Here is a 12696-nt window from a genome sequence, read left to right as displayed (position 1 = left end):
CGGAATCGAGGTCATTCAGTCAGACCAGTAGGGGTGAATTCCGCATTGATATGCACAGGCGTGAGGGAGAGAGACAACAGGTGCAGGAATATTCAGCACCAGAGGGGACAAAAGAAAGACCAGGTGAGAATGAGCCCTTCTGAATGAAGTGAAATCCGGAGGACGAGGTCTAGGAGAAGGGTGAAAAGCTCAAATCTGGAAATGAATGGAGAGGATGTAGAAAGGAAATTGGCTGATTATTGAGACTTGAAACTCCTGCGTTCTTCGTTTTTTTCAAGTGGTTTGTGATGGATGATGTGCTCCTAGTGTAAGGATAATCTTGGTTCCGGATGTCTTTCTGGAAGTACGAGTCCTGGAAATCCCTGCAAAAAGACACAAGGCAGGGTAGGATGTGCTCTCTCTCTCTCTGTCTGCCGGGAGAAGCAGAGACGGAGATGCGCTTTCTGCTCTCCAGAAAGAAATACAGTAGGATTAGACATCCTTCCGTTTCTACACCTGCTCGAATCAGAGCTGTCAATCCTACTGGGGAAGAGGGGGATAAAATAGACTTGAGCTGCAGTACATGATCGTCTGAGAAAAGGAGAGTGAGTCTCTGAAATAATAATAACAGTTCTGTAGTAAATGTCTTGCTAGGTCCTGCTTTGATAGCACTGTAATTCCTCAATCATACTGAGTTTGAAAGGTCAGTGTGAATTGAAGCAGGGAGCGGTAAATTGAATTGATAACAGTTCCTAACTCTTCCGTGGTCCCTCTTACCCCTCTCTGAGCTTTGTTTCCCTGTACTCTGTGTCTGCTGACGAATCTCCCCAACTGATTCTTTATTTCCGTTCACTTCACTTGCTTAAAACCTCGTAGATTAACGGGAAGCTCTGAGAATGAGCTCTGTTCAGCAGATTTCCTCTGCCGTTTTAAAACGCCTCCCCTGCATCTGGGACTGGCATCCCACGTAAGACACACTTCTTAAGATTTTAAGGATCGATGCCTCAGTGCTAATACTAATGCACAGAGAAGGATCGGCTGTGGAAAGGAACTTGCACAGAGCCTCTTGTGGTTAGAACTGCTGCCCCCTGGTGGTAAACACAGCTGGGGTGCCTTTTTGTGTGAAGTTTGTATGTTTTCTGCTTGTGCTCTTGTTTCCTTCCATCTTCCATTGACCTTATAGCTGTGGGTCCAAGTCTGGCGTCATCCTAAATTGCCTGTCTGTTAGGAGTAGAATGCAGTTCAGAACTGGTAGCGATGAGTTTCAAAGTCCGTCTGCGAGAGCGCAGGGAAACCCTTTCCATCTCGACTGGCCGACTGATCGTTTTTTTCTTCGCCGCTCAGGCGGGAGGTGGACCTGAACGGGAAGAATCGGGGCGGCTGGACGCCCCTGATGTACGCCGCCTACATCGGGCACGACAACATCGCTAACCTGCTGCTGGAGGCGGGGGTCAGGGTCAACGCTACCACGGCCAAGGGGCAGACGCCCCTCATGTTGGCGGCCAGCTGCGGCAACGAGAGCATCGCCTACTTCCTCCTGCAGGTCAGAGCCTGGGCTTTACTGGCAGGGACTATGATCACAGCAGCCCTTGCGGTCCTGTCGGACGGCACTGGTTCCACGCGCTCTTTTCTGCGCTTTCCCAGCCACTGCAAACGTGAAATTGGTCCTGCTGTGGCCTGAGATGCTTTCTGGTGAATTCAGGTTAAGGTTGCGACCCCACTGTCATCACCATCTCACCCTGTAGTCTCACCGCTTCTCTGCTCTGCTTCCTCTTTGCTGACTTTCCCTTTAGAGAGATGCAACTCATCATGGCAATACTTTTCAACAAACATCTCGGCTTCGGAGGTGTTTTGATGTAGAGTGCCATGTGGCCATGTCTTGCAGAATTGATGGTTGGACGGTTATTGACAGTGCTTCTGTGAATATCTCGACAAGAGACTGATGTACTTGAATTCCCCCTGTCCTGTGTTCTGAAAGCAAGGAGCAGAGTTAGAGCAGAAGGACAGGAGGGGGTGGACAGCCCTGTTCCACTGTACCAGCACTGGACACCAACAGATGGTCAAGTTCCTCCTGGACAACAACGCTAATGCCAATGTCAGGTGAGTCCCTTTATAGCATGGATACATGTAAGAACAAATGGTTACAAATGAGAGGGGGCAATTTGGCCCATCTTGCCCGTTTAACTGCTTCTTATTGATCAGTCACAGTTTGGCTAGGAGGTGCATCTCAATGATCTGTGTAATATTGTGATCATGCACCTATATTTCATTGTTGAGCTGAAGTCTGACCCTTGAGTTTATTCAAGACTAAAGAGATTTGGTTTCTTTAGCCAGCTGTCGGTACCCTGAGAAATATAGTCCAGGAATGACAGGTTTGAGTCATGGAAATGTAATTAGGCAGCTGTGACCAGGATTCTCCCAATGATGGTTCAAAAGTGATTTGAGTGGGCCAATGCATCATCTGCTTGCTTGCAGCTCAGACTCTTGACTTGAGGATCTGTGACCTTGTAGTATGGGCAAACTGCTGCTCCAGCTAGTGCCCACTCACCTATAGGTGCCACAGAGCTTGCAGGATGATCAATAACAGGTTGCTCTGACCAGCCTGCTGCACAGAGAAAAGCGTTGTCCTTGATTCACAGAGATTTGATCTGCTGCATAAGCCTCATTTTCTTCCTCTCACAGGGAACCCATATCTGGCTTCACTCCCTTAATGGAAGCCGCTGCATCCGGCCATGAAATCATTGTCCAGTACCTCCTAGAACATGTGAGCATTCAAGCTGGGAACCGGATGAGGCTGGTCTAGGGGCCATGTGCAGGCTGCTTGAGGTACCGGGAGGTTATTGAACCTGTGTCTGTGTCTCAGGGGGTGAAGGTGGATGAAAGGAATGCCAAGGGAGAAACGGCCCGGGCTCTTGCCATGCTGTACGGGCACACCAAAATCGCCAGCCTCATCGACATGCACCTGGTCGCCATGCGCCCCAAGCCAGGTACCATTGCAGCACCGATTCTGTACCTGCCAGGAAAACTATGGTGTTTTTCAGAGCTGCGATACAGCAGGGGACCTTAACCCAGGTCCCATACCATCAAACAAGGGAACCAAATCGGTTAACAAGAGGCTTCATCACATCTGAGGTGCAGGCGTCTTTCTTATGAATTGATGATTTTTATAGGAAGCTAAAAACAGAAAGATGAGACATTCTTCGGAACAGAACAGTGCCTTTTTTACACCGAGGGTTAACAGTAAGGGTATGTAGCACTCAGACTGGATCAAAGAATATTCCAACAGAACTGCTCCTCCTGCCAGTCCTCTGCAGATCCCTTCTGCTGCTTTTTTAAGACTGCGTGAACACGAATTTTACATCACGATGGTTGCAAGATGTGGTTCTAGAGGAGATCATGTCTGCTGGTGCTTGTTCATGTCTCATTCTTGTGAATTTCCAGGTTGCCATTCCTAGAGAGATAGGCTTTCAGGTTTTCTTGACTAGTGATGGGGAACCCTAAGTTGGCTTTAGTGAGCTTCACCTGTACTTACCAATGACTAGATGCTCTCAACAAGTGGTTCTCAACCCTGGTCTCAACACTTGAATTGGATAACCCAGCTAACACAGACCATCACAACATTTTCAAACACTGCTGGAAGGTGGTGGGTAGCTTATATTAGAAAGAAATGTTTTCTTCTAGCTGACGCTTTCATTAACGGACACGTTTATATGGCAGGTCAATTAACTGGAGGGGAAGTACTGTGCACAACAGTTAGGGCTCAGTGCTTATACTACTTATCGAGTAGTTGAGCTCATTATCGGTAAACCTGGTCTCCCTGATGTGAATTTATATAGAAAAGTGTGGAGATTATTGTGCATCACAGAGGATAAAGAGTACAATTGGATCAAAAGCGGGAAGATACAGGGGGTATTAAAGGATCAGAGTAAGAATTGTTGTTCTGAAAGAAACCTAGAATGGTACTAGGAATCAGATTAGGAGGATCATTGAATTTGACAGCTAGATCAGGCTTTTGGCTTCATGCAAACCCAGTGGCTGCTTTTAACAATCGATATTGAAGACATCAGCATTTGTTTTTCTCAGTCATACCTCAGGGATAGATTTGTCTGATGGTCACGCACCCAACAGCTGGAACACTGGTCTTCCTCAAACAGATGACGCTCTTTCTCTCTTTTGGCCCCAGGGCACTTCGAAGACCTCAGCTCGTCGGAAGACTCTGACAGCGCCCCCCGCAGGCCGCGCCCCAGCCGCAGCAAGGTCAAAGGGCCCAGCATCCACGATGGTCCCCAGGCCATCGCCAAGTTCCGAGTTCCAAGCAGACGCTGCGGTACTCTCCCTTCCTCAAAGGGTGCCCTCTGTGAACGCCCCGAGAGGCTTTTGAACTTACCTCAGACCAAGTCTACCTTTAAAAGTCATCAGGAAAAAAAACAAAAGATTTTAAAAGCTCATACCAGTTTAGCACTGGGAGTGCAGTTGTTAATCACGGCGTTGAAATGTGACAGGCTGGTGGTGAAAAATTCAGCCAACTCCAAATGGAGAGCAGCATTTTCAAAGGCTATGAGATATCAGGACCCAATGCCACTTGAACACAACAGGAAGCTGGCAGGTTTAGGTTACAGACGATAGGAGGCAGTAGAGCCTTTTCTTCTCGCACAAGAAAAACGCCAGACTTGAGCAGTAAAAGCTGCAGATCTTGGTTGTCAGGTATGTCAGGTGTTGATTTGGGAAGGGTTACACTCATCATTTCTTGAATTCAAGGCATGACCTATATAAATGTTGTTGACATAAAAAATAGGTTCTGATTGCTGATTCAAGCACCTTTCATGTAGCTCATTCTGAAGAAATTGCATTTAAAGAACTTGCTTACATCGAGCTCGGTGTGTGAATCTTCAGTCTGCAATCGAGGGTTCTCTGAAATGTGGAATTCCTTTTGAGGCGTAGAACATTGCAAAACATGCAAGGGTGGCTTGATGGATTTGTCTCACACTTGTGGCTGGCGGAGGCTGGTATGGGCTGCCCCCACGAGAAAGTGATTCCCTGTGTTTCCCAGAGCCCACTGTGGCACTGCCTGGGTACGTCACCTTCCACAACGAAGGGGAGCAGAGCGACGGCCTCCGCAACCGCGATGTCACCTCGCCCATCAACGAGCTGGACGTCCAGAGCAACAGCAGCAGAGGTGAGATCGCACTCTGGGCTGCCCCTTGCTTGAGTTTCTAGTTCCCCAGTAGTGTGGGAAGCTGCTCCTATTCTGGCAGGTCTGGGATTTCCGGGATTAGATTCATTATGTTAGGGAAGAATGTTTGTCTGTTCTCTGAGTATTTATTGCAAGGTAGCAGGAAGAACAGCTTGGTCAGTATTTATCTCTGCTGGCAATGGGAGCACAGCTTGTTCTCTCTGGGCAGCCTGGTCTACCCGTGTCCTGTTTCTGTGGTCACTGAGACAGTCCTCTTTGGATACCCAGGTCTACCTGTGTCCTGTTTCTGTGTCCAGGCTGTGGTCGCTGATACTGTCCTCTTGGACACCCAGGTCTAACTGTGTCCTGTTTCTGTGTCCAGGCTGTGGTCACTGAGCCTGTCCTCTCGGACACCCAGGTCTACCCTGTGTACTGTTTCTGTGTCCAGGCTGTGGTCGCTGATACTGTCCTCTCGGACGCCCAGGTCTAACTGTGTCCTGTTTCTGTGTCCAGGCTGTGGTCACTGAGCCTGTCCTCTCTGACACCCAGGTCTACCCTGTGTACTGTTTCTGTGTCCAGGCTGTGCTCACTGCATCAGATCATACCTGCAGTATGACCTAGATGTGCACCTTTTTTAAATTCCACTTGGCTCTCCGTTTGGGGTTCCCTGCTCCTGATTTAGGAAGTACACACATCACTGGATATAAACAATGTTTACGGATGGAATAAGAGTCAGAACGGAATGAAACGTCAGACATCTGACCAGATTTGGACATGATGCCCTTAACTTGCTTACTCTTCCCCCCCGCTATGCGTCATCAGGTATCGATCAGTGCAACAAGCGCGTTTTGCGAAAGGCGACTGGCGGTTGCTCTCGGGCCGGGCCCCGCGGTCTGAGACGCAGGTCTGTGTTGTCTCCGCAGAGGAGAGCCCGTTCTTCGACAACGACATGCCCACCATGCGGAGCAGCGGCAGCAGCAGCGAGGGGATCCCGGGCCTGCTTGGGCTCAGCCGGGACGGCTCCCTGGAGAGCAACGAGGTAGGCCAAGCGGGCCCTGCGACTACGCTTCCAGACTCGACTCTGGGCAAGGGGGTTCCATCGATCATTGACACAAAGCTCACGAAATGCGTTCGGTTTAGACTTGAGGAACCTCTGTTCCTTCTTGATCACGTTCTCCTGTGGTTGACTCAGCGGGTGTTTGAAACGTTGTCGATGGTCAGCAGGTGAAGCCAACTGCCTGCCCTCGAGACTGCAGGCCTCAGGTCCTTTACTCACATCCCCACCAGCACCAGGTTTCTTTAGGTGGGTGTTAGCAAAGCGATCTCTTGATAAAGCAAAGTGCGTCTACTGTTTTGTGACGACTGTGACCGTGGCTGCTGTGGTGGGTTTGTGCGAGGGAACAAGCAGAAGAGAATGCAATAGTTCTTCACTCTGGTTGGCTTGTCCCAGGAGGCCCTCTGCAGGGCCCGCGGTGCGGACGGCGGTATGGGATTGTGCCGTTGCTGTTCTGACCCAAACCTTCTCTTCTCTCAGGACTCCGATCGGGCCAAGAAGAGCTCCAGTCGCCGGCTCAGCAAGGGCCACGACAAAAACAAGAGCCGCAGCAGCAGCAGTGAGAGCCCGCGGCCCGCCGGCGCCGGGAACTGTGGGCCGGGCGTCCCGGCCAGCCAAGCTCCGGCCTACACGGGACCCAAGGCATGTGTCGTGTGTTCGGACAGCGGCTTCGACAGCGTGTACGCTCCGATGCCCGGGCTACGTCCAGGCTTCAATCTGATGGCCAGTCGTAGGTTACAAACTGAGCTGCCCGACTGGCAGGCTGGAGGCCCAAGTCACTTTAATGGACGTTGAAATCAAGGGCACTTACTTCATGCTTTTAAAGGTATTCAGATGATGCACAAGGTTCAGCCGTGGGCTTAGGATAACATACAGGGTGTTTTAAATACAGGTGGTTGAGAGACAAAACCAAGGAAGAAAATAGCATTTAAAACGCTGGGGCTCCTGTGTGGCTCGGCCAGTAAATGCCCTTGCTCTGAGTGTAGGCTTAGCTCTGTGGCCCAGATGTTGCTGGTATGAGCCTGAGTCACGTCGCTGGCCCGTTATGACTGGGATTGCCCAAGGGGTGCCGGCATTAATCACTGTGAAAGCCATACACAGGACCTTCCTAGAATGCAACAGTGACAGTCGTTCAGTTTTATTACCTTGTGCATCTTCATGAATTTATTCACAGAAATTAAACACTTTTTTGTTTTGTTATTGTTGTGATGCTTTGTTTTACGTCAATATGGATTTGCTTGTTATTGTAAGAATGCCAGGTACATAATTGGTTAGAACTAGGTTAGATGGTGGATTTTCTTTGTGAGTCACAGGAGGAAGGCGTGGTTCACCTGTGCAGTAGCCCGGGGGACAGCCGGTTTCAGGATGGGGGCAGGGCTCTCATCTTGTTCCATTTCTCGTTTGCATGGTTCCGTCTCAGGACCTGGCCGAGTTCCTGGAGCAGTTCGGCTTCTCCCGATACCTCCCCCTGCTGGAGGAGCAGGACATCGACCTGCGCATCTTCCTCACCCTCACTGAGAACGACCTGAAGGAAGTGGGCATCACGTGAGTGTGCTCCCACTGGCCCTCCCTCACCACACCCCACGGGGAGAGAGATCGGGCCCACCGCTGTGGACGATTGCCTCCCGGTTCAGGGTTGACATTCTCTCAGGCTCTTCTTCGTGCAGGAACCCCAATGCCAAAAACGTGCACCGACAGGCTTGTGAAATTAGAATGTCTACCTTTTCAATGTCAGCAGTTTGTCCAGTAGTCGGCGTTTGGTCAACCTAAAACGATTCTGCTGACACTGCTGAGCACTGGCAGTATTGATTCTCTGCCTGACTCGCTCCGCCTGACAATTGCTTTCCCAGGCTAATGAAATCATTGGTATGTGTCTTCAGGGAAACATCAGTGCTGGCATTTGTAGTCGTCTTGTCTGGAGACAAAAGAGGTGCACTGATGGACAAGAACACACTGAAAGGGGAAGGGTGTGACGCAGGCTGTAAGATAGTTACTGACAGACTTGGATATCACATGTTATGAGAACAGGGTGTCTTAATTAGATTCCTGCTTTAAACCGTCAAACAGGCTTATCTGTCAGACTCCACAAGTCCGCAGCTGGCCGTGCTCTCAGGGAGGGGGGCTGGGGGGAGGTCCTGGGCACTGGGATTGGCTGATAAACCCTCCTCCCTCCCAGGCTGTTTGGGCCCAAGAGGAAGATGACGTCGGCGATCGCGCGATGGCACAGCAGCGCCCCGCCCCCCAGCGATGCCCTGGAGCAGGCGTACGCCGACCAGCTGGAGGCCGAAATGCAGGAGATGGCCATCCAGCTGCACAAGGTGAGGGCGGGGCCGCAGCCCTCCCGCCCACGCAGTCGCGGCCACCGCGATGTGTAAAACACCCTCGTGGTGGCCTGATCGCGGAGCCGCAAGCAAAGAGAACCGAGGGCGGCTTATAGCTGTGCAGATTTTTAAAAAATCTCTTTGACCTTAAAATGTTCAAAAAGGCAATGCAGTCGTGACACTATTGTAGCTGCTGGGGCATGAGCCAGCAGCCATATCACCCTGCAACTCACAACTGGCAGCCCACTGAAGGTCAGCAGGTGTGAGCCTGGTCAGTACCTGGATGGGAGACCTCCTGGGAAAAACTAAGGTTGCTGCTGGAAGAGGTGTTACTGGGGCCAGCAGGGGGCGCTAACCCTGCGGCTCATGTGGGTCCTAATGCCCCAGTGTAGTGACGGGGACACTATACTGTAAACAGGCGCCGTCCTTCAGATGAGACGTAAAACCGAGGTCCTGACTCTCTGTGGTCATTAAAAATCCCAGGGCGTTTCTGGAAAAGAGTAGGGGTGTAACCCCGGCGTCCTGGCCAAAGTTCCCATCGGCCTTTATCAATCATGGCCTCCGTACAATCCCCCTCTATAAATTGGCTAAATTACTCTGCTCTGCGCTGATGTGTGGTGAGCGTTCTGGCGCACTATGGCTGCCGTCGCATCATCCAGGTGGGGCTGCACACTGGTGGTGGAGGGGAGTCCCCATTGCCTGTAAAGCGCTTTGAGTGGAGTGTCCAGGAAAGCGCTATATAAATGTAAGCAATTATTATTATTATTATGAGTTTAGCCTGGTTGAGAATGTAATTGTACACTGAGTGCTGCTTCCCGGTGGCCATGCAGGACCAGAAAATCTGTTTTTAGTTTCTTCTGTATTATGAATGCTCTTGGTTGGCTTGGTTCTACTTGGCTACTAGTTGCAGCAACTAAAGCTTGAGTGATGACTATGGCAGAAAACACTGTCTGTTTCTCTGTGCCCCCGGCAGAAGTGCGAGGAGCTGCAGCTGCTGCAGGGCCAGGTGTCCCAGGAGCGGGAGCTGCGCACTGTGATGGAGAGCTGCCTGATGGACGACAAGATGGCTTGGAGGAGAGTTCACAAGGAGCTGCTGGACACTCGCGAGCTGATCCAGGAGACCGGGAGAGCCCTGCAGAAAGTGCAGTGAGTCTCGGGATTCGCCGGATTTCCCATTAGGCACTGGAGGCACAGTGCCTAGGGCCTACGAAGGAGGGAAACGCTAGCGACTAACGAAAAACGAGCTGAAACAACACGCCTTCAATCGACTCTAGGTGCTCCAAATCAATAATCATACCCCCTACCTAGCGGCTGTTCTAGAAACCAGAAGGATCGAAGTGATGGTCCCTTGACTCGCTCCATCAATCACATGGTTTAGCATGAGAATAGTTTAAAGCGCATCGTGTCAATTGACGTCATTCAACTGGCCTTTACCCCTCGTTTTGCACATTTCGGAGTGAAATCCCGCCCTGGTGAGTCTGGGACCTGGTGCCGACCCAGCAGCAGGAGAGACGGGGTGCAGGACGGGGGAAGAATTTGGGGGTGGCTAAAACGGGGGCAAACCGGTGGGACTATCATCAATTCACCGCAGCAGAGCCAGCCCAGCCTTCCACCTGAGGGGTGTGAAGACAGATGTGCAAGACCAAGAAGAGATGTTTCGTGGGGGGGAGTTAAATCTAGAGAGGAAGAAGAGAGAAAAGGCCCAAGTGTGGCCCGTTGCTGTGAGCTGTTGAGTGACAGTTGTTGAACCCTGGTGTCTGGCAGGGCCGGCGAGGCGGAGCTCGTCTCCCGACTGCGGACGGACAGCGTCATCGGGCGCTGCCTGGAAGGCCGCGCGAGAGCGAGGGTGGAGACGGGAGGTAAAGGCAAGTGAACCTGCTCATCCTTGCACCACAGGACCCCACAAACCCCAGCTCCGTTCTGAACGCCACGAGCCAATCCGTAATACCTACTGCCAGGCAGCAGATTCACACAGCCTCATTTTTACTGGTACTGTGCACGGGAGATCCTCCGAACTAGAAACAGAAATACTGGAGTATGTTTCATTCGGGTGCTAGCTGCAGATGCTTGTTCGTCATGCCTGAAGCTTCTTGAGTCTGCTCAAGGAAAGGTGGCTATCGCATGTGTAGCCAGCAATTCCCAAAGTAGACTGGCCCAAAGGCAGATTGAGAACACTTATCGCACAATTCATTAGTACTCCACTCACAGCGAGCACACATTGCCCACGCAGGCTGCTGACACTGCGTGTTTTGCAGGCGGCGATGTATGCAAGGAGGGCCTGAAGTCTCTCAGCCTGTCGGAGCTCACTGCCAAACTGGAAGCCTATCACGATGAGATGGGTAAGAGTCTGAGAGGACTGCCGGAGAAGGTTCTGGAATAGGCGTTTTCGAAGGAGAGAAAACATTCCCTTCCACTGCTGTACCTTGCCAATGGGTGAACTGTTTCAAACCCAGGCAGGGGTGGAGAATAGCTGTGTTTAGGAGCCTGCAGCTGTCTCATTGCCTGTCTGTGCCATTTCTCCTTTCTAGGGAGAACAATGCGCATGATATCCGAAGGCCTGGAGAGACTGACTGAAACAGAGAAGGCCTGGGCACACTCCTAGCCTAGGCTGGTGAGTATCCAACCTGAACACTTCTCTCCTGGCTCAAGCCTGTTTCTTTCACAAAGCCCTTCAAGACACAAGAGAAGTTGACTTTTTCCTCTACCTAAGGAACACCCACCTCCCTCTCAGCTCTTCCTGAAAGTAAACTTGATACTGACCACCCTGTCTGTCTTCTGGCTGTTGTTTCAGTTGTGTTCATGATGGCCATTCCTGACGGAGGGTGACTGTGCCACCCTAGACAAGCTGGGACAGGGCGAGGGGTTCGCCAGCGATCAGACAAGCGGGCAGGAGGGCAGACGCCCCCAGATGCCTGTGCTCCTGACACGAATAGGCCGGGACACGAAAGAGGCCACGTCAGGCAGGAGGAGAGGGCAGCCGAACGAGCATCGGAGCGAATACGAATCTGTCTGAAGAAATCCCGTGAGGCAGTGTTCTTCGTTTTCAAATCGCAGAAACAGCCTTTTGCTACAAATGAAATCCATCAGAGCAGGAACCTGTGAGCACACTCATAAAGTTTCGGGTTCGAACAAGACCGAAGGCCACCGGATATAAGAAAATACAAGATTGTGGGGCCTCCCACCTGGCCCAACTGGGAAGGGCACTCGGCTGAGTGCGGGATGAGCTTGAAGGTTACGGGTTCGAGGCTGGGCCATGTCATTGGCCCACTGTGAACAGGATTCCCCAGGTGGCTCAGCTGAGCCCTGCTGGGGGTAGGATTATTTAGCGAGGGCTGTCTCGGCTCTCAGCTCAGGGGGGAGGTTGAGTGATCCCCCCCCCTGCTGAAAGATAAGCACACAACCGGCTCTTCCAAAGTCGGTGGGTTTCACAAAAAAAATGCAAAAATGACAATGCTAAAATTATTTTTTACTTTATTTTATTATTTTAAATTTAAACAATTTAGCAATTCATCGTTAAAAGTGCTGGACAATGGTCCATATTCTCCTTTGTGCTTAGGGAAATGGGATGTGGGACTTTTTTTAAATCTTGTTGGAACAAAAGAAACTGACTATTCTTACCAAATGATATCCCAGTCTTTCCACGATTCTCTCGCAGACCGAAACTACTTTTGTTGGGTGGAAGTGGATATTTCACCGCGAACACTTCTCTAGGTCACATTGTTCATGGCTCTGCTCTTGGTTATCAGGGAGTTGTGGGGTGGGTTCAAGGGCCAGTATTAAATTAACCTCACGAAGGGAATCCAGTGCTCGTGGGAAATTCTGGAGGGTCCAGAAGTCCACAGGGATACAGCAGCGACTGCTGCAGGTCTGCACTGATATACTCATCCTGAGAGAGGCCTCTGTGGACCAGAAACAGTTTAACCTGCAACCAAAAGACTTTTAAACACCTCTGCAGCAAGTAATAGGATCCCTTCACCTTTTTTTTTTTTACTCTGTTGCTTCATTTAAATCATTCAGTGCATGACCTGAAAATCTTCAAGCAGATACCTCAGTTCGCCTTAGATCTTACTCTTTCAGTCCGACGATTGTGATTGCTTTCCGTGTATTGGTTTTTCTGTACAAAAGCCAAATATCTGTTGTAGCTGATTAAAAACCAAACATTTCTACAA

At 50.7% G+C, this 12696-nt stretch overlaps 1 protein-coding gene across 4 annotated transcripts in view; it reads left to right on the top strand.

Annotated features, from left to right (window-relative positions):
• Window positions 1-12696, top strand: part of anks3 (ankyrin repeat and sterile alpha motif domain containing 3) — a 14403-nt gene extending 1707 nt beyond the window's left edge. For 3 of the 4 annotated variants that reach the window (XM_015360008.2, XM_015360009.2, XM_015360010.2), the window contains exons 3-17: window positions 1324-1522; window positions 1958-2079; window positions 2662-2743; window positions 2843-2966; window positions 4163-4306; window positions 5030-5155; window positions 6076-6191; window positions 6687-6848; window positions 7627-7751; window positions 8383-8524; window positions 9501-9673; window positions 10292-10392; window positions 10783-10866; window positions 11056-11138; window positions 11319-12696. In XM_015360008.2, the coding sequence (XP_015215494.2) occupies window positions 1324-1522; window positions 1958-2079; window positions 2662-2743; window positions 2843-2966; window positions 4163-4306; window positions 5030-5155; window positions 6076-6191; window positions 6687-6848; window positions 7627-7751; window positions 8383-8524; window positions 9501-9673; window positions 10292-10392; window positions 10783-10866; window positions 11056-11129 (1774 nt within the window). In that variant the 3' untranslated portion in view covers window positions 11130-11138; window positions 11319-12696. Of the gene's footprint in view, window positions 1-32; window positions 124-1323; window positions 1523-1957; window positions 2080-2661; window positions 2744-2842; window positions 2967-4162; window positions 4307-5029; window positions 5156-6075; window positions 6192-6686; window positions 6849-7626; window positions 7752-8382; window positions 8525-9500; window positions 9674-10291; window positions 10393-10782; window positions 10867-11055; window positions 11139-11318 lie in introns of those variants that run through there. The other variant, XM_015360011.2, reaches the window with a different exon arrangement.

Source organism: Lepisosteus oculatus, chromosome 19 (assembly GCF_040954835.1).
Source record: "Lepisosteus oculatus isolate fLepOcu1 chromosome 19, fLepOcu1.hap2, whole genome shotgun sequence".
NCBI lineage: Eukaryota > Metazoa > Chordata > Actinopteri > Semionotiformes > Lepisosteidae > Lepisosteus > Lepisosteus oculatus.
This window is presented reverse-complemented; position numbering and strand designations above follow the sequence as displayed.